General features: G+C 61.2%; 3 protein-coding genes across 4 annotated transcripts in view; 1 reads left to right on the top strand and 2 right to left on the bottom strand.

The window, feature by feature from the left end:
• Positions 1-344: 344 nt before the first annotated feature.
• Positions 345-8,579, bottom strand: YKT6 (YKT6 v-SNARE homolog). The gene is made up of 8 exons (XM_027704275.1): positions 8,500-8,579; positions 7,813-7,933; positions 4,937-5,019; positions 4,139-4,239; positions 2,680-2,784; positions 2,430-2,495; positions 1,825-1,927; positions 345-1,271 (listed from the first exon to the last, which is right to left on the bottom strand). Exons 2-7 carry the CDS (start codon positions 7,914-7,916, stop codon positions 1,880-1,882), a joined length of 507 nt encoding a protein of 168 aa, XP_027560076.1. The 5' UTR covers positions 7,917-7,933; positions 8,500-8,579; the 3' UTR covers positions 345-1,271; positions 1,825-1,879.
• Positions 8,580-8,933: 354 nt separating this feature from the next.
• Positions 8,934-16,943, top strand: GCK (glucokinase). Of its 2 annotated transcripts, XM_027704273.1 has the most exons (10): positions 8,934-10,034; positions 12,312-12,474; positions 12,593-12,747; positions 12,968-13,087; positions 13,178-13,273; positions 13,606-13,705; positions 15,382-15,565; positions 15,782-15,937; positions 16,347-16,580; positions 16,680-16,943. In XM_027704273.1, the coding sequence occupies exons 1-10, from the start codon at positions 9,990-9,992 to the stop codon at positions 16,822-16,824; spliced, it is 1,398 nt and encodes a 465-aa protein (XP_027560074.1). In that variant the 5' UTR covers positions 8,934-9,989; the 3' UTR covers positions 16,825-16,943. The 2 variants fall into 2 exon arrangements, with proteins under 2 accessions (XP_027560074.1, XP_027560075.1); XM_027704274.1 differs by lacking the exons at positions 8,934-10,034; positions 12,312-12,474; positions 12,593-12,747; ... (1 more) ...; positions 13,178-13,273; positions 13,606-13,705 and having other exon boundaries at positions 15,446-15,555.
• Positions 16,944-18,813: 1,870 nt separating this feature from the next.
• LOC113977822 (saposin-C-like) overlaps positions 18,814-18,978 on the bottom strand; it is a 1,765-nt gene continuing 1,600 nt past the window's right edge. The window contains exon 5 of the mRNA XM_027704276.1: positions 18,814-18,912. The gene's annotated coding sequence lies outside the window, so the exon portion shown is untranslated. The remainder of the gene's footprint in view (positions 18,913-18,978) is intronic.

Raw genomic sequence — 18,978 nt, 5'->3', positions numbered from 1 at the left:
TGCTGGGGGCTGGTTTTGGCTGGGGCGGGGGAGGGGGTGGGAGGGGCGGGGGATATTAATTATTTTTTAATTATTCTGATGATTTCTCTGCATGCCCTTTGCGCGGGAGCAACCCTCGGGCGCTAACGCTGTATGTTGAGGAGCTGAGCTGAGCTGTTCCTGTCCCATGAATGCTGGTGGATCGTTGCCAAATTTTTCTCTTTCCTCCCTTTTTCTCTCATTCTTTTTCTGTCTCCCCCCCCCCCCCTCCCCAGCATATCCCCCCGCCCCCCCCCAAAAAACCCCTTTGTCTTTTCTTTCTGAGCCTTGTAAGTGTAAAAGATGACTCTGATTTCGTTTTTGTCTCGGGAAAACTGCAAATAAATTACGAGGAAAAACCAACGATCATTTAAGAAAGAGGTGGAGGGAGGAGGCCAAGTGCATCCGTCCCTGCCGGGGTGCCCAGGGAGTGTTGCCCAGGTGTTTGTCCCAATTCCCCCCAGGACGCCGCACAGAGAAGGGGAATAGGGCTACAACTGGCAAAGACAACTTTATCCCCCCGGCCGGTGCAGCTGGGGCACGGAAATGACCCAATCACCATGCGGGTACAGCCCAAGCCCAAGCTTTTCCCTTCCCAAGGAGGAGGAAGGGGAGGCAGGGAGGGCTGCTGGGCCCCCAGCAGGCGCTGAGACCCCCCCAGCTGATGGGAGCAGGAGAGGGGACTCTGAGGTGCAGGGAAGGCTGGTGAGCTCCCCCGCAGGCACAGGGACGTGGCTCTGGAAGAAGCTGCCCGGGAATGCAGCAAGCACTCCCCCAGCCAAGGAGCCTCTTTTTTTTCCCTCCCCGCCCCCCCCTTCTCCCACCCCCCAGCTCACCCTTTGGACACAGAATACATAAAAGCCCTCCAGCCCTTGGGATTGTGGCAGGGGGCTGCTCCTGCCCCCCCCAGCCCCTTGGGACAGCAGTGGGGGGCCCCTCCCAGGTCCCCATGGAGGGGTTGTGAAGGCAGGGGGTTGCGTGGCCTGGCACCCCACGGTCCGAGCCTCCCCCAGGAACAGCGAGAGCAGGAGGTCTCTGGTGCAGACCCCCCTGCAGTGCCGGCCCAGTGCCAGCTTCGGTGTCCCCTCAAGGTGGACAACAGTCACATCAGCCCAGGGGGCTGAGGAGCCCCAGCCCAGCCCCAGGAACTCCCTGGGGGGGGCTGCAGAGGGGGACGGAGGGCTGGTGGTCCGGAGCTGGAGACCCCGGGCTCCGCGTCACATGATTTCACAGCATGAATTCTGCTTTCGGGCCTGGGAAGAGAAGGAAAACCTTCTGTAAAGCTTGCCACGGCTCCCCAAAGGTTTTGGGGGTCCCAGGACTACCCAGCTGGGGTCCCACACAGCTCCCCTCCTGACAGAGGAGGCTGACGTGGCAGGGTCCCAGCCACAAGGCTGAAGGCTCATGGCAAGGAATGGACCCCTCATCCCTCCCTTTGGCCAGAGCTGGCACTAAGCAGCCCCCCGCTCTCATCACAGGGTGTGGGATGGCCCCAGTGAGGGGCTGGGGGGCTTTGCAGCCAGAATTGGGGCACCCGGGCTCCCTCCAGGTTCAAAGCCTGCAGGAACAGGGGTAATCCTTGCTTGGCACCCATTGCCATGCCCCAGGGTTCATCCATGGGGGTGACCCCTGGGATGATACTCCATCCACCCCCAGCTCCTTAGGCAGAGGGTGACTCCCTCAGGGTTCATCTGTGAGCTCCCAGTCCTCCCCAGCTCCTCAGGGAGGGAGTGACCACCCCCAGGGTTCATCAATGGACCCCCAGACCCCCTGGCTCCTCAGGGAGGGGTGAACCTCCACACCCACCGTTTTGTAGAAGGCTTTAGACTGTGCTCCGAGCACCTCCGATTTGGAGACCAGGTCATCCAGCTTCTCCCCCCCGCTCCAGCAGTGACTCCATAGTGTTGTGCTGCCAGAGAAATGGGTGCTGAGCCCCAGCACTAGCCCTCCCCAGGTCCCTGGCAGGAGATGGAGGTGCCACCATGTCCCCATCCCACCTTCCCACAGCCCCCCCCCAGCTCTGCAGCCCTGAGGGAGACAGGAACATGGCTGGGGGCAGGAGCAGCAAAGCCCCCACGGGGCCACCAGGCAGGGAGGGGACAGGCATTTGGAGAGAGGGGGCAGAGCCCCTGTGCTTGTGTCAGGCCAGCTGGGAAAAGCCCAAGAGGAGCAAGGAGAGGAGTAAGGGGAAAAAAGTGGGGAGCAAGGGTAAAAGGAGAGAGGGAAAGGAAAAAGGTGGGGGAAGCAAAAAGGTGGGGAAGGGAAAAAGGGGAAGAGGTAAGGAAGCTCCCACATCAAGGAGGTCTCCAGGGAATGGCTTGGGGCCACCCTACCCCTGCCCCACAATGTGTGTCCCCAGGGCCTGCTGGCTGTGCTGGCAGGACCATCCAGCCACGGCCCCATGTCCTCACCAGGATGATTTTGGTCTCGTCCAGCTCTGCCTGCACTCGGGTCATCGGGTCGGCATCACGGGGGTTCTGGGGAGGAACAACATGGCACTGGCACCACCACGGGGACACTGGGGTTCCCTGGGCACAGCCCCACAGCACCGGGGTCCCAACACGTGCCAGGTGTCCCCCACCTCCCACCGCCATTCCCAGGGCTGCAGGGAACACGGGAACCCTCTCTCCCACTGCCCGGCAGGCTCCCAGTGGTCTGTACCTGGTATTTGCTGAGGTATCCATCCAAGGCAGAGTAGCTGATGGTGGCAGGGGACCCCGAGGGCCAATCCATCTTGCTGACCTGCCTGGAGAACTCATCCAGCACCTACCAGGTGAGGAAACAGCAGTTACTGCCCAGTAGCTGCACCTGTGGGGCCACACTGGCCGAAAGGGTTTGCTCATCAAAATAGGAAATTTTAGGAAAGGGACCTGAAAGCTCATCTAGTCCCACCCTTTGCCATGGGCAGAGACACCTTCCACCAGAGCAGGTTGCTCCAAGCCCCGTCCAACCTGGCCTGGAACACTTCCAGGGATGGGGCAGCCACAGTTTCTTGGGCAACCTGTGCCAGTGCCTCACCACCCTCACAGGGAAGAATTCCTTCCCCTCTAACCCTGCTTTGGGTCAGCATGAAGCCGTTCCCCCCTGGCCTGTCCCTCCAGGCCCTTGTCCCAAGTCCCTCTCCAGCTCTCTTGGAGCCCCTTTAGGCACTGGAAGGGGCTTTAAGGTCTGCCTGGAAACTTCTCCAAGCTGAACACCCCCAGCCCTCTCAGCCTGTCTCCCTGGCAGAGGGGCTGGAAAGCTGGGAAAGGACCTGAAGGTGCTGGTGACAGTGGCTGAACGTGACCCCAGGGGTGCCAAGGGGGCAGGAGGCCAGTGGCCCCTGGGCTGTCCCAGCCATGGGGTGTCACAGCCCCAGGGCAGTGCCCATCCCTGTGCTGGCACTGCTGGGGCACCTCCAGGGCTGTGTCCAGGGCTGGGCCCTCAGCAAGAGAGACACTGAGGGGCTGGAGCGTGTGCAGGGAAGGGAACGGAGCTGGGAAGGGGCTGGAGCAGCAGGAGCATCTGAGGGAGCTGGGGGGGCTCAGCCTGGAGAAAAGGAGGCTCAGGGGGGACCTTCTGGCTCTGCAACTCCCTGACAGGAGGGGGGAGCCGGGGGGGTCGGGCTCTGCTCCCAGGGAACAAGGGAAAGGACAAGAGGAAACGGCTTCAAGCTGTGCCAGGGGAGGGTGAGGTTGGATGCTAGGAAAATTCCTTCCTGGAAAGGGTTGTCCAGCCCTGGCACAGCTGCCCAGGGCAGTGGTGGAGTCCACACATCTCTGGAAGCGTTAAAAAAAAACATGTGGATGTGGCACTTGGGGACATGGGTTAGTGGTGGCCTTGGCAATGCTGGGGGAATGGTTGAACTGGATGCTCTCAAAGGGTTTTTCCATCCAAAACAATTCCACAATTCCTTGAGAGGTGCTTCAACCCTCTGATCGCCTTGGTGACCCTCCTCCTTGATCCCTTTTGAATGAGCTGAGGGCAGAGACAAGGAACCAACAGCCTCGGCACACAAGGACCAGAGCAATGCCCACACCAGGCCGGGGTGGTCATCTCTGACTGTCCCCAATCCCCTGCACGTGCCACGGTGGGAGGACTGGTGGAGTGCCCCGGAGCAGCTCCTGGCCTGTGCCCTCACCTTGTCCAGCAAGGTGAAACAAACCCGCTGTGGATACTCGTTGTCTGCAATCACCACTCCAGCCAGCCCATCGTTCCGGACGTACACGTGGCACAGGTACTCTGGGAAGGAAATCCCTGTCACAGAGGCAGCAAAGGTCCGAGCCCTCCCCAGCACCCACCACGGTCCACCCAACCCCACAGCTTCCCCCTTCCCCCCACAACACCCTGGAAGGTGTCATTAGCACCCACATTTCTCATGATTTCATTAGGAAAACAGGAAGGGCTCAACATTTGGGGCTCAGCCTCCAACTGTGCTGTGGTAGGTGACCACACCCAGGCCATGTGGTGCAGGACAGGACACTGATGTCCCAGGGCAGCCACAAGTAAACAAAAACTAGTGAGGCACTGAGTCTGACTTTACGTAATTTAATTAATAACAAGGCTGAGGTGTCATTAAAGAGGCTTCAGCAGCCAAATCCAGGCCGCACCCCACGCATCCTGGGGTTCCAGAGGCATGTGGAGCCGGGCAGGGAGACTGGAATGTGGCGAGAATTTGGAATACGGAGCGCAGACTTGCACAGTAAAGCTGGCACAGCCACCCCGCGGGGGGGCTGCAGTCCAACAGCTCCGGGGGTCCCAAGGGAGGTAGGGAGAGCACAAACAGTGGCAGCAGGTGCCTGCGCACCCTGGAACCTCTCCTGTGCTGGGCTGGGCTCGCATTCGGCTCAGCACCTCATGCCCTCAGTGCTGCTCACCCAGACACTGGTGGTGGTGTGAATATTCCCAGAAACGGGGTGGGCACAGGGGCTGCTCTCACCTTGCTCCTTGACAGAGGCCCTGCTGCCCAGCGCCGAGCGCTCTGCAATCAGCTGGCTCGTGAACGTCATGAACTCCTGCACACTGTGGGGACAGAGCACCAGGATGGGTCAGTGATGGGGGATCATCTGTCCCACAGCTCCCCGGTGCGTTGTAGGGACTGAAACCCTTCCCCACAAGCCCCCCAGTGTCTGGATAGTGGGGCTGTGGCTGAGCAGAGGATTTTCCTTTGAGAAAAGGCTGGACCCTGCACCTATGCAGAGTGGCAGCCCCCAAACAAAGACCCCCAGCCACCACCCAGACCCCCCCAGATCCTCCCCAGACCCAGGGGAGCACCTAGATCCCTCCAGCTGCAGTGACAGACTTGTGTCCTTGGGCTGAACTTGCTTTATGGGGATTTAGCAGAAAGCAAAAATGCTATCGAACCTGGATCTGTCCAGCCAACACCTGGTGAGCAACTGCATCATGGCAATCATGGAATGTTTTGGGTTGGACTGGACCTTAAAGATCATCCAGTCCCACCCCCTTGCCATTCCACTAGAATCAGAGAATATGCTGAGTTGGAAGGGACCCATCAGGATCATCACATCCAACTCCTGGCCCTGCACAGACACCCCAACAATCCCACCACGTGCCTGAGAGCATTGTCCAAATGCTTCTTGAGCTCTGGCAGCCTTGGGGCCGTGACCACTGCCCTGGGGAGCCTGGTCAGTGCCAACCACCCTGTGGGGGAAGAACCTTTTCCTGAGATCCAACCTAAACCTCCTCTGACTCAGCTCCAGCCGTTCCCTCGGGTCCTGTCACTGGTCACAAGAGTGAAGAGACCAGTACCTGCCCCTCTGCTGCCCCTCAGGAGGATGCTGAAGACCCCAGTGAGGTCTGACCTCAGTCTCCTCTTCTCCAGGCTGAAGAAGGCCCTCATAAGGACCATCCAGACCTTCCTCATCCTTGTGGCCTCCTTTGCACCCTCTCTAATGGCTTCATATCTTCCTTATATTGCAGTACCCCAAACTGCCCCAGTATTGCAGGGGGTCAGAGCAGAGCGGGACAATCCCCTCCCTGGCCCGGCCATGCTGGGCCTGATGCCCCCAGGACACGTTGGCCCTCCTGGCTGCCAGGGCTCTGCTGACTCAGGAACAACTGGCCATGGACCAGGACCCCCAGGGCCCTTCCTGCAGCTGCTCTCCAGCCTCTCATCCCCAGCCCACACACACAGCCAAGGGCTGCCCCGGCCCAGGGGCAGAATCTGGCCCAGCCCAGACACTGACTGGACACTGGCTCCATGGAGACTCCGGACCATCGAGGTCTTGGGTGCTGCAGAGAAAAGTCAAGCTCAAGGATTACTAAACATCCAGCTTCGGCAGAGAGGGAAGATGGACACCTTCCTCCTGGTCTGGGGATCTGCTGGCAGCCACAGCTCCCACCATTGTAATCCCAGAGTTTCATATTTAGATTGGGAAAGACATTTAAGACCACTGAGTACAACTGTCTGACAGTTCTATGTGTATCATCCAATGCATATCTTCCTCAAGAAAGACATCTCTTCCATTGGGAATATTAGTTTTATTTCCCAGTATTCCTGGAGGAACTGCCCACTGAAGACTTCATTCCACCCTCCTGACCCTGCCGAACTCCTTGGCAGACGTTCAGCAGGTGTGAAGCACCGGCACAGCCTGGGCCTGTGCTCCTGCCCAGCAGGTTCCACAGCTCCCAGCAGCCACAGCCCTGCTTATCCCAGATCCAACCCCTCAACCCAACTCCACAGCCTCAAAAGACTATGGATATGTGGCATTTTAGCCCAAACTTCAGTTAAACACACCTTTAACATCAAACCTGGGCCAAGCTCTCACAGCCCCTCCAAGCATCATCTGGGAATCAGCCCAGGACAAGCATCGAACCCCAGGAACAGCTGCCAGACCATCCCCTTCCTCAAACCCCTTCACTCTTCCCAAATTCCAAGACTTTTCTTTAAGCAAGGGAGCAGCCTGCTGCTGGGGCAGCTGACAGCAAAACCACACTGGGAGCTCTCTCAGGATTTGGGAAAACAAGAGCTGCAGCCACATTTGGGATCAGAGCTGACGTCAGATGCTGGCACTGCTCCACATCCCACTCACACATTTGACCAAGAAAGAGCTTTTTAAGACAATCTTAGTTCAGTCTTTTCCCTTTATCCTTGGAATTGCAGAACCAAATGTGCCTGAGGTTCCATAAAACTCTGGCATGGAAAATCTGAGTCCCAGCGGAATTTCCTAACTCCTTCACCATCTGGAGTGTGCACTGGGAAGGACCTGTTCATTCCTGCTTTGTTTTACAGCTTCAGGAGGTCCTGGCTGCCAAGAGGACCCTCTGTGTGCCCAGAGGGGACAGTGGGACACCAGGAGCCTGGATCAGTGTTGCTCACCTGAAGCTATTGGAAGAACCTGAGCGGAGGTTTGTGGGCTGGGAAAAGCTTCAAATGAGGCCAAACCCCTCTCCCAAGGTACCAGGGTGCAGGTGAGCCCCCCCAGCCTGGCACAGTCTGGCCATCCCACCCCTGGGGTGGTGCCTGCTCCCTGATTTCCTCACTGGGCTGCAGCAGAAGGTTTGTGGGGTCAGACCTGCCCTGCCCCTGGCCAGGGTGGCTCTGGGGGCTTCACTGCACCCCCGAGGTCGACCCCTCACCCCAAGTGCTGATAGCAGGTCCCAGCTCCCCAAGGAGCGACTCCAGAGGGATTATCCCTCAGGAAGAGCCTGTCACCGCTGCCCCTGCAGCCCCAGCCGGGCAGAAAACCTCCCAAAGGCTTCTGCTCCCCCAGCAGGGTCCTGCCCGAGCCACGTGCCAGGGGCAATCCTCCCTCCTCAAACCCCTTGCAGAGGCTCCAGCCCCCCAGGACCCACCTGGACCTCTGGAAGAAGTTGAAGGTGGACACGTCATAGGCAGCTTTGAGCAAATGCACTTTGGGGTCACCCTTGTAAAGGACACTTAGGCTGTAGAGCCTCATGGCGACGGCTCCCGGGCCTGGGGGGAGAGGGAAGGGTCGGAGCTGGGGCCAGGGGGACACTGGGACCCTCCAGATCTTCCTGGGACTCCCCACCCAAATCCCCCACCCTCCATGTTTTAAATGTCCCCAGGCAACCTGAACCCCCAACCCCTCCTGAGCCCCCTCTGACCCCCGACCTCCAGCCCCAGCAGGGCCCCCATCCAGGCCTAACCACACCCTGCCCCCCCAGTACAAGCCAGCCCAGCCCTCCCAGCTGGCCCAGTATAACCCAGCCCCCAGTATAACCAAGTACAGCCCAGTCCCCCACTCCGCTATAACCCAATAAAATGCCAGCCACTCCACCCATTATAACCCAGTACAGCCCAGCCCCTGGACCCCAGTACAAGCCAGCCAGCCCAGTTCCCCCCCGTACAGTCCAGTCACCCCCAGTATGGCCCAGTACGGCCCAGTCCCCGCCAGTACAGTCCAGTCACCCCCAGTACGGCCCAGTCCCCGCCAGTATGGCCTAGTACGGCCCAGTCCCCGCCAGTATGGCCCAGTACAGCCCAGTCCCCCCCAGTATAGCCTCCACACGGCCCGGTACCGACGCTCCGGTCGCGGCTCAGCTCAGGTGGCGGCCGAACGGGGTCGATGGGCGTGACCCGGAAGTGGAACTGCGGCGACCGGAAGTGCCCCGGACCCGGGCGCTGCCACGGGGGCTCCTCCCGCCCTGCGCACGCGCCGAGCGCGCCCCGCCCCCTCGGCTTCCCGGCCAATCAGCGCCCGCCACCCCCCTCCCGGCCTCGGCCGGGCGGCAAATCCGAGTCGCTCCGCGGCCGGCCGGCAGGGGGCGCTGTGCGGGGGGCGGAGGGGGCCCAGGGGACCTGCCCGGTCCGGCCCCGGGACCCCGCAGGGTGGGGACCTCTCGTGCGCCTCTCGGCCCCCGGGTGGGACCCGCCGTGCGCTGGGGACCCCGCCGCCGTGGCGGGACCCCTCTCTGGGCGGACCCCAGCGCTGGGGTGGGGCTACCTGTGCCCTCCCGTGCGCCCAGGTATCCTCTGCGCAGAGGCAGGGGAGGTGCTGTGGAGTGACCATGTGTGTTCCCCCCCTCGCCCTGCCGTGATGCCCCTAAACCCTCTGCCTTCCCCAGAGCCCCCTCGTTCCCCCACGGAACTGGCACGCCTGGCACCCCCCCGGGCTGCCCGGGGACCCTCCCCAGCTCTGTGTCCGAGGGGATGCTGCCACGGACCGACGCCGGGAGGTTTTTGGGGTGCACCCGTGACTGGGGGTGTTCCTGATCCCATTGGGACCCCATAGGCCTCCGTTGCCCCAACACTGGGTTGACGACACGGCTCTGGGGGTGACGGGGTGTCGCCACATCCCCGTCCCCAAATCCAGGGCCCGTTCCCAATCCGTTGTGACGCCCGGTGTCAATCCCAGCGCCCCCGGAGCCTTTCCCATCCTGGGGGCACAGAGCACTTCCCAGTCCCCCTCGCCCCTGTGCTGTGTGCCCGGTCTCCATGGGAGCGTGCCGGTTGCCAAGCGGGCCGGTGGAGTGCTTGCCACCGCCATCGAGCCGTTGGTATGACAACGGGGACATGGGTGACCCGGGGCGTGGTGCTTCGCGTGACAGGGGACGGTCCCGGTCTCGCCTCGCCAACGCACCGGGGCGTCCCCGTGGGCTGCGGGAACCCACCGCGCCGGGCTGGGCCCCTGCGCCCTCGCCGGCCCAGGGATTTATCGAGGGAGCGAGGGAGCGAGCGGGACAGCGTGAGCGGAACCCCCGGAGCAGAGGATGTGGGGTGACAGGGCTGAGCCTGCCGGGGCGCCGGGCCCCGCTCCTCGCCCCTCCGCTTGAGGCCTGGGGGGACCGGGACCCCCTCGGCGCGTGCTGCACTGGGGCGTCAGATGAGATAACGCAGCGAAAGTGGAGCATCCGCGTACGGAGCGAGGGACGGAGCTGCCCAGCGCCCGCCGGCCACCCTCAGGGACGGGGCAGGGGGCTCCCCCAGGCCAGACACCGCGGTGGGGGGCACAGAGGCTGAGGGGGGCACGGCTTGGCCCGCAGCCCACCCCGCCCCGCCGGCTGCCCCCATGCTGGATCACCGAGCCAGGATGGAGAGCAGCAGGAAGGAGAAGGTGAGGCCGCTGCCGAGGTGATGCCAGGGGGTCGAGAAGGCCAGGCTAGGGGGCACTCGGGGGGTGTGGGGAGCAGCGTGGATCCTCACAGGGGGTTCTGGCCTTCCCTGGAGCGAGTGGCCAGGTGCTCCTGACATCTCCCAAGGTTCCAACAGAGGTAGCTGGGAGGATGGCTGGCGAGGAGGACACCAGCTCCTGGGCAGCCTGGGGGCAGCCTGACATGTCCAGGGAGGGTCCTGTCCCTGAGGTCACCCCCCCGGCATAGCACAGGCCCCACAGCACTGAGGGCTTGTGATGGAGCTGAGAGCATTTGTGGGATGCTCTGCTGGGCTGGGATGCTCCCACCATCCTGGCATTGCCCTGGGCATCTTCTGGCCACAGAGCTGCATCTCTGGCATGAGATGGGGCCCGTCACCTCCTTTGGCTGGTTGTGACTGTTGTCACCGAGACTCTCAGCAGGATGGCACATGGCTCATCCCCAGTCAAACACTGGTTGTTTGTGGGAAGCTGCTCCCATCTCTTCTCCAGATGGATTGGGCTCACGGGGCCATGCGTGAGGACAGTGGAGACTTTGCCTGCTGCCAGCTGGGACATGGAGGGGACACAATATGTGCTGGGTGTCGCCGGCCACCACAGCCAGCAGCCATGTGGTTCCCAGCTCCATCCCCTTTGTGGGTTGCATTGGACCACACTGTTTCCATGGGAAGCTGAGAGCCGGATTCCGTCACATGGGAAGAGCCAAATCCAGCCAGGGAAGAGCCAAACCTATTGTTTCGGAGGCAAGAGAAGGGATGAGTAGGGACACAAGGTGGTGAGATGGAGAAATAAAATTTGGACCCTCGGGTGCCGGCCCTGGGACAGGGACCCTCCGCCTGCAGCGGATCCAGCATTCCCGCAGGTGATTAGCGCCGAATACCTTCAGCCAATGATCCAGGCAAGATGGTTGAATGCAGCTCCATGCTTTTCCTGGCAGGATTTTTCCAATCATCCCAGGCTGAACACTTTCCGGATCATGCCGGACCTACCGTAGTGCTACCTTGGGTGACTGGCCCCATTCCGGGGTGTCCGGCAGCGTCCCACAGCCCGAAGGGGTCCGTGCTGCAGCCACATCTCTTGGGCTCCTGTCTCCTGGCACCTGGGGGTCCAGGACTAATTAAGCCCCCAGGGTTCAGCACCAGGATAGAGGGGGAGGTGAAGGGATCCCACCCAGCTGTGGATGGTGGCTGAGGCCACAGAAGCCCTGCGGGGCCTTGGAGATATTTGGGCTGAGCCCTCACTTCGGGGTCTGGAGGCTGAGGGACAGCATCGGGGGTCGTGTTACGAGGAGTGGTCCCAATGTTAGGATGCTCCAAACCACACCCCAAACCCTTTACTGAGCCCCCCACCCCAAAACCTGTTGGGAAACAGCAGCAGCCTCAAGGCAAACATCTGTCTGCTGGTGAGAGCAGGAGTGGGAGCATTGGAGCCTGCCGGGAGCCCGGTGACTAATGAGCCCTAATGCTGCGGCTGCAGCTGGTGGAGCGAGCACCGGCTCCGGCTCCATCTGACAGCCGGGGGCCTGGCCCCAGCCCTGCTGCCTAATGGAGGCTGCGCCGAGCTCGGGGTTGCTACGGAAAGGATAAACACAGGTCCTGCCTGCCAGGTGCTTCCCTGGAGTGGGCCCTGCAGCTCTACCTGGCAGCGAGGCAAGGTGGCAGTTCCCGAGAACCTTCCTGCCCACCTGCCCTCTGCCCCAAATTTGGTGGGTGGAAAATTGTACCTGTGATTCCTGGTAGGATACAGGGAGAGGGATGTTCCCAGGGGAACAAGGGAGACACCAGCATCTTCATCATGGAAAAGTCCCACATCCTTGGTGGGAGATGCTGTGCTCCTCAATGGCATGGCTGGAGGCACTCCTTGGTGGGAATGGCCCTGGGATTCATCAGGATGGAATGTCCCAGGGCACTGGTTGAAGTCCTGCTGGAGCTGTGCTGGCTTCTACACAACCATCCAAACAAATCAACTTACTGATGGGGATGGCACAGGGACCCCAGTGCCAACCATGAAGTCCCGCAGGCAGCACTGGGAGGGGACGTGGGGCCTCATGCCAGTCCTATGGATTCCCTGGTGCATATGTTCAGCTGAAGGAAATAGAGCAGTGGGATAAGGCATTTTGGGGTGTCCATGAGCCAGTGGGGAAAACCAGGGTCGGGGGAAGGGAAACGTGGTTATTTCTTGCAGTTCAGGCCCCCTGCACCCTGTATCCTCCAGCCCTGGCTGATGCTGTGTCCCACACAGGTGGAGCAGATCTTGTCAGAGTTCCGGCTGAAGGAGGAGGACCTGAAGAAAGTGATGTACCGGATGCAGAAGGAGATGGACCGAGGTCTCAAGCTGGAGACACATGAGGAAGCCTCTGTCAAAATGCTGCCCACCTATGTCCGCTCCACCCCTGAGGGCTCAGGTATGGCGTCACTCCTGGTCCCTTGTGTTACTCCCTCCCCAAGACCCTGTTGAGCTCCATGCAGAAGGCTGAGCCCACCCCAAGCCCATCACCTTGTTCCCCCACCCCGGCTTTGCAGAGGTGGGAGATTTCCTGTCGCTGGACCTGGGTGGCACCAATTTCCGTGTGATGCTGGTGAAGGTGGGCGAGGGGGAGGAGGGGCAGTGGAAGGTGAAGACGAAGCACCAGATGTATTCCATCCCAGAGGACGCCATGACTGGGACGGCTGAGATGGTGAGTGGGGTACACAGGGCATCCCGTCCCTTCCCAGTCCCTGTCAGCGTGCATGTTCCAGTGAGGACACTGGAGGGGACGCTCCTCATCCCTCAAGTCAGCAGAAAGCAGGGTGTGGCCAGGCCTGGGGATCCCACGGTGGGGACGGGACAGTGTCGGTCTGTGTGCGGTGGGAGGGTGGTAACAGCCCCTGGCAAAGGCTGGGCCTCCTGTCTTCCAGCTCTTCGACTACATCTCTGAGTGCATCTCTGATTTCCTGGACAAGCACCAGATGAAGCACAAAAAGCTGCCCCTGGGTTTCACCTTCTCCTTCCCTGTGCGGCACGAGGACATTGACAAGGTGAGGGGGTGGCTGGGCAGCACAAGGGCTCAGGGGTCCCCGAGCGCCAGCTACACCCACAGCCCCATTTTGGTCTGATTCCCATTCCAGGGCATCCTCCTGAACTGGACCAAGGGCTTCAAAGCTTCCGGCGCAGAAGGGAACAATGTGGTGGGGCTGCTGAGGGACGCCATCAAACGGCGAGGGGTGAGAGGGTCGGCTGTGCTGGTACCACCATGGTGGGGGGCCCCCGGCACTCCTGGCTGTCCCTGCAATGGGCTCACTGAAGCCCAACTTTGCCTGCAACAGGGCTGCTGGAGTGTGGTGTGTCCCCAGGAAGGGACCACTGGAGCCCCGTTATCCCCATGATGGGGCCACTGGAGCCTGGTGTGTCCCCAGGAAGGGCCATTCCATGCGTGTGCACACATGTGCAACACATGCCCACATCCTCACCCTTGGGGACCCTCTACCCCAGACCTGCCTGCTGCGGGACAGCCCAGCCCCCTGTGAGCCTCCAATGGTCCCTGTCCTGTCCCCAGGACTTCGAGATGGACGTGGTGGCGATGGTGAATGACACAGTGGCCACAATGATCTCCTGCTACTACGAAGATCACCGGTGCGAGGTTGGGATGATTGTGGGTAAGACGCCCCTTCTGCAGGGACACACGGCCAGGGAGGGGGGACCATCCCACGGCCCTGCTCCTCTGCTGCTCCCCTCGTCCCTTTGGAGGAGCACACCAAGGACAAGGGGGTGGCAATGGCATCCTACTGAGGCCTCCAGAGGTTGGGACACTCGATGGCATTGCCTGTCCCCAGCACGGTGGTGGGAGTGCCTTGGGAGTAGAAAGGGGGTAGTCACCATAACAGGGCTGGTCCCCATAGCACAGACCTCCCCCCAGGCTGCTGGTGGCTGTGGCACCTCATCGTGGGAACGGAGACCCATGGCAGGTGGCTGGTGTCAGGAAGCCGGGTGGTGGGGATAAGTTTTAACCCTGCAGGGAGCAGCCCCCCACCTCTCCCAGCCCCCTGCTATCTTTAGTGCCATCAGCCATGTGCCATCTGGGCTCCGCGTCCCCTCACCTGGGTAAACACACGCTGGGATGTTTATCAGCTCCTTGGGGCCGGGCTGGCCTCAGCACAGCACCCGGAGCCCCTGGGACCCTGCTGTGGGGACAAGGGGCCAGCCAGGGCTGTGGGGGCTCAGGGAGGGCCGGATGACCATCCCTGTCACTGCAGGATGGGGACATGCAGCTCCAAGCACAGCCCCCAGCCATGATCTCGGTCACCGAGTCCCGGTGCTCATGGAGCAGCAGGGGCCAGCTGTTCCATTTCTTTACTCTGAAATGAGGTCTAGCATGGAAACATGAAATTGTTTGGGTTGGAAAAGCCTCTGAGGTCATCAAGTCCAACCGTTCCCCCAGCACTGCCAAGGCCACCACTAACTCATGTCTCCAAGTGCCACATCCACAAGTCAGTTAAATCCCCCCAGGAATGGGGATTCTACCACTGCCCTGGGCAGCTGTGCCAGGGCCAGACAGCCCTTTCCATGAAAAAATTGTCCCAAGGTAAACCTCCCTATGTGCACCTTGAGGCCGTTTCCTTTCTATCCTTGGAGCAACCTGGTCTAGTGGAAGGTGTCCCTGCCCATGGCAGGGAGTGGAACAAGATGAGGTTTAAGGACTCTCTGAACCTATACCATCCCATGGTTCTATGATTTGATGATTCTCTTGCATCCCAATGCTGGGTGGAATAGGGATAGAGATTTGGGACCTATGTAGTAAGTTCCCAACCATCCTTGGTTCCAGCTTTCATGAAATCACAGAATGGTTTGGGTTGGAAGGTACCTTAAGGATCATCAAGTTCCCTGCCATGGACAGGGACACCTTCCACTAGACCAGGTTGCTCCAAGCCCCTTCCAGCCTGGCCTTGAACACTTCCAGAAATGGGGCAGCCACAGCTTTTCTGAGAAACATCACCTGCCACCCTCACAGGGAAGGATTTCTCTGCAATATCCCGTATAAATCTTCCCTCTTTTAGTCTAAAACCTTTCTCCCATGTCCTGTCACCTCTGGAGCCAGCCCTGAAGTAGTTGTAGACCATGGTGCCACATCACCAGGTTGAGGAATGTCCCTCACAGGTTCAGGAATGACTCCACACAGGTCCCAACCCCCATCCTGGCACATCTCTGGACCCTCTCCAGTTCCCCCCCATTGCTCCAGAAGACTATCTCAGCTTTATCTCAGTTGGGATGGGAGGGCCGTAGTGGGGGGGGTCACTGTTCCCCCACCACTGGCCCTGTCCCCGGTTCCTGGCAGGGACGGGCTGTAACGCCTGCTACATGGAGGAGATGCACAACGTGGAGCTGGTCGAGGGCGATGAGGGGCGAATGTGCGTGAACACAGAGTGGGGGGCCTTCGGCGCCTCAGGGGAGCTGGACGAGTTCCTCCTGGAGTACGACCGCGTGGTGGACGAGACCTCACTTAACCCCGGTCAGCAACTGTAAGGAATAGGAGAGATCCAGTTCCTCTGGGCGTCCCCCCTGACCCCCCGCCACGCTGGGCTCAGCCCCCCAGCACGGAGATCCTTCGCCCCAGGCTGTGCCCACGTGCAGGGACACAGCTGGCAAGGAGGGGGAAAGGAAAGAGGGGGTGCTGCGCGATGTGGCCCCCCAAATCCCGGCCCTGACACCGCCCCTTCGCCTATGTCCCCCCCCAGGTACGAGAAGATCATCGGGGGGAAGTACATGGGGGAGATCGTGCGGCTGGTGCTGCTGAAACTGGTGGATGAGAACCTGCTCTTCAATGGGGAGGCCTCTGAGAAGCTCAAGACCCGCGGGACCTTCGAGACCCGCTTCATGTCCCAGATCGAGAGGTGCGAGGCTGGGGAGCGGCACCCCCAAACCGGCCTGCCAAGCTGCACCACGCTGGGGTCTGTGCTGCCAGTCCACACGGCTCCAGGTGCTGTCAGTCTGTACCAGGCTGTCCCACATGGGGATCCCCCTGTTCCACCGCACCATACCAGTCTGCTCTGCCTGCCTCATGTTGGGGTCCCTTATCCCATCACCCCACAGCAGCCTGCTCTGACTGTGCATGTTGGGGTCCCTTGTCCCATCAGCCCACATCAGGGTGGCCAACATCCAGGTCCCTCTGTCCCATCACCCCACACCAACCTGTTCTTACTGACCCAGTTGGGGTTCCCCATCCTGACACCCCATACAACTGCCTCATAATGGGTTTTCCCCCACCATTCCCCGCTGACCCCCAATCTCCCCTCACCCCAGCGACTCCGACGACCGCAAGCAGATCTACAACATCCTGTCGGCCTTCGAGCTGCTGCCATCGCGGACAGACTGCGAGATCGTGCGCCGGGTGTGCGAGAGCGTGTCCACGCGCGCCGCCCAGATGTGCTCGGCCGGGCTGGCCGGCGTCATCAACCGCATGCGCGAGAGCCGCAGCCAGGACACCCTCAAGATCACCGTCGGCGTCGACGGCTCTGTCTACAAGCTCCATCCCAGGTGGGGAACCCCAGGGCCTTCCTGCCGTCAGCATCCCCATCCTCCTCCTTCAGCCCCCATTTGTGACCCTGTTTCTGACCCCATTTTCCCACTCCCCAGCTTCAAGGACCACTTCCACGCCACAGTGCGGCAGCTGACACCCGGCTGCGACATCACTTTCATCCAGTCGGAGGAGGGCAGCGGGCGCGGGGCCGCCCTCATCTCGGCCGTGGCCTGCAAGATGGCCTGTATGATGGGGCAGTGAGCCGGACTCGGGGGGGCGGCGGGGGGCCGGTGGTCCCGCTCGGAGCGCTGTGAGAGCAGACACAGAGGCAGAAAAGAGGTGGCTCCAGCCCCCCAATAAACGGGGTATGTGTGGACTTCTCTGGGGCCGCTTGGGCCAGCGCTCCTCATGTCCCCCTGTGCTGGCAGGGAGACCCACGTGGGGCTGCCCCACATGTATGGGGCAGCCGAGGCACTTCCCATCCCCTCACCCCCCCACATCCTCACCCAGCTGCAGCGAGGGGGCTCTGACACACCCAGCTCCTTTGCTGGGGGAGAGCCTTCCAGGGAGATTGGCTTAGAGATAAGGGGCTCTTTATGGGTACTTGGGGGTTGAGGTGGAGGAGCCCCCCACCAGTGAGCCCTGGGGTGCAGAGACTGACCAGAGCGCACCAGAGCTGGGCCAGTTGCAAGGGTGAGGGGTGCATTTTGGAGGGATCCCCTCCAGCCATGTCCCCACAACAGGGTGGGGAGTGGGGCACTCAGACCCCCCCCAAACTGGGCACAGACCCATAAAAAGGCTAAATCTCGCTTCCACCAGCAGCAGCACCCCAAAACCCTGTGGGTCCCAGCCCACCTTGAACAGAGGGGCACACAGGTACCCTCTGGGGCTTTTCCATGCTCCAGGGTGCCACTGCTCAGTCCCTTCCTGATTTAGCTTGGGGCAATAAGGGAGGGGGGGATAAAAATCAGGGTCCAAGGTAGGGTGGTGGGGTTCCCTGAAAGGTCTGGGGCACCCCAGAGATGCGAGTTCACCAAGGGTTTGGGGCAGTGTTAGGTCCCCTCTGGGGGTCAGGGGCACCTCAGGGTGTTGGGGTCCCTCTAAGGATCTGGCAGTACCCCAACATGTTGTGGTTCCCTGAAGGCTCTGGGGGCAACCCCAGTTTTGGGTCCCCCTGGGGACCCCCCCAGGGTGTTGGGGTCCTCCTGGGATACCCTCGGGTATTGGGGTCCCTTTGGGGGTTTGGGGCACCTCATGGTCTGGGACTCAGGGTATTGGGGTCAGCCCTGGGTGTCGGGCCACCCCATGGTATAGACCATCTTGGGGGCCTGGGGACACCGTGGGATATTTGGAGCCATGTCAGGGGTCTCTCCCATGTCACCCTGGGCAATAGGGGCACCCCAGGATGTAGGGACATTTCAGCATGTTGGGGTCACCCTTGGGCATCTGGGGCCACCCGGGGGGGCTGGGACACCACAAGGTGTGGGGCCAAACCAGGGGTCTTGGACTACTGCGGGGTCTTGGTGTTCCCCCAAAGCAGAGGGTCACTCCAGGGCTGCGGGGGCACCCTGGAGGGCTGGGGACACTGGGGACACTGGGGGAATCTGTGTCACCTCAAGGGACAAGGCCACCCCAGCTGTGCCACCCCTGAAGCCTCCAGACCCACAGGTGGCACTGGGATCCCCACGACCCATTGGAGGAGGGAAGGGGATCCCTCTGCTCTGATTGGCTGCAGCCCTCAGCCAGCAGGATTCCCCGTGATTTGATTGGCTGCAGCCAGCAGCAGCTCGGGCTTCCTGTGCTCATTGGCCATGGCCAAAGATTCCCTGTGCTCTGACTGGCCACAGCTCTCAGTCAGCAGGACTCCCTGTGCTCTGATTGGCTGGGGCTGAAGAAGGGATTCCCTGTGCTCGGTGGGGACAGTGCCAGTGCCACATGTTGGGGACAGTGAGGATGATCCCAAGCCAGTGGCAGTGCCAGTGCCGAGCTGGTGCCAGTGCCAAGTGTGTGAACAGACGCAGTGCCAGGCATGGGGCCGTGCTGGTGCCCAGGGAGGGGACAGTGACAGCTGGGGCCACCTGGGTGTGCAGGGGGAACTGCTCGCTACACCCCCCAAGGGACACCCATGCGACTGCTGGCACCTCCAGTGTCCCCTCTGCCCTGCTGGCGCCAGGCCAGGGCCAGTGCCAGGTGCATGCCACGTGCCCTTGTCACCAAGTCCCCCCGAGGCAGAAAAATGTGAGACACACAGCCAGAGGAGGGACTTTATTGTGGGGAGGGGGTGTCGGGGCTGAGGGGCATCAGGGGCTGGGGGGACATTGGGGTTTGTGGGGCACTTGGGGCTGCACCCTGTGGAGATAGGAAAGAGCGGGGAGTGAGTTGGGGGCCAGTGGAAGCAGCTCCTCCAGCCCTCCC

This window comes from Neopelma chrysocephalum, unplaced genomic scaffold (assembly GCF_003984885.1).
Source record: "Neopelma chrysocephalum unplaced genomic scaffold, ASM398488v2 Primary Assembly neopelma1_262, whole genome shotgun sequence".
Classification (NCBI taxonomy): domain Eukaryota; kingdom Metazoa; phylum Chordata; class Aves; order Passeriformes; family Pipridae; genus Neopelma; species Neopelma chrysocephalum.
Note: the sequence above shows the minus strand (reverse complement) of the source record. Positions and strands in the feature narration are given on the sequence as shown.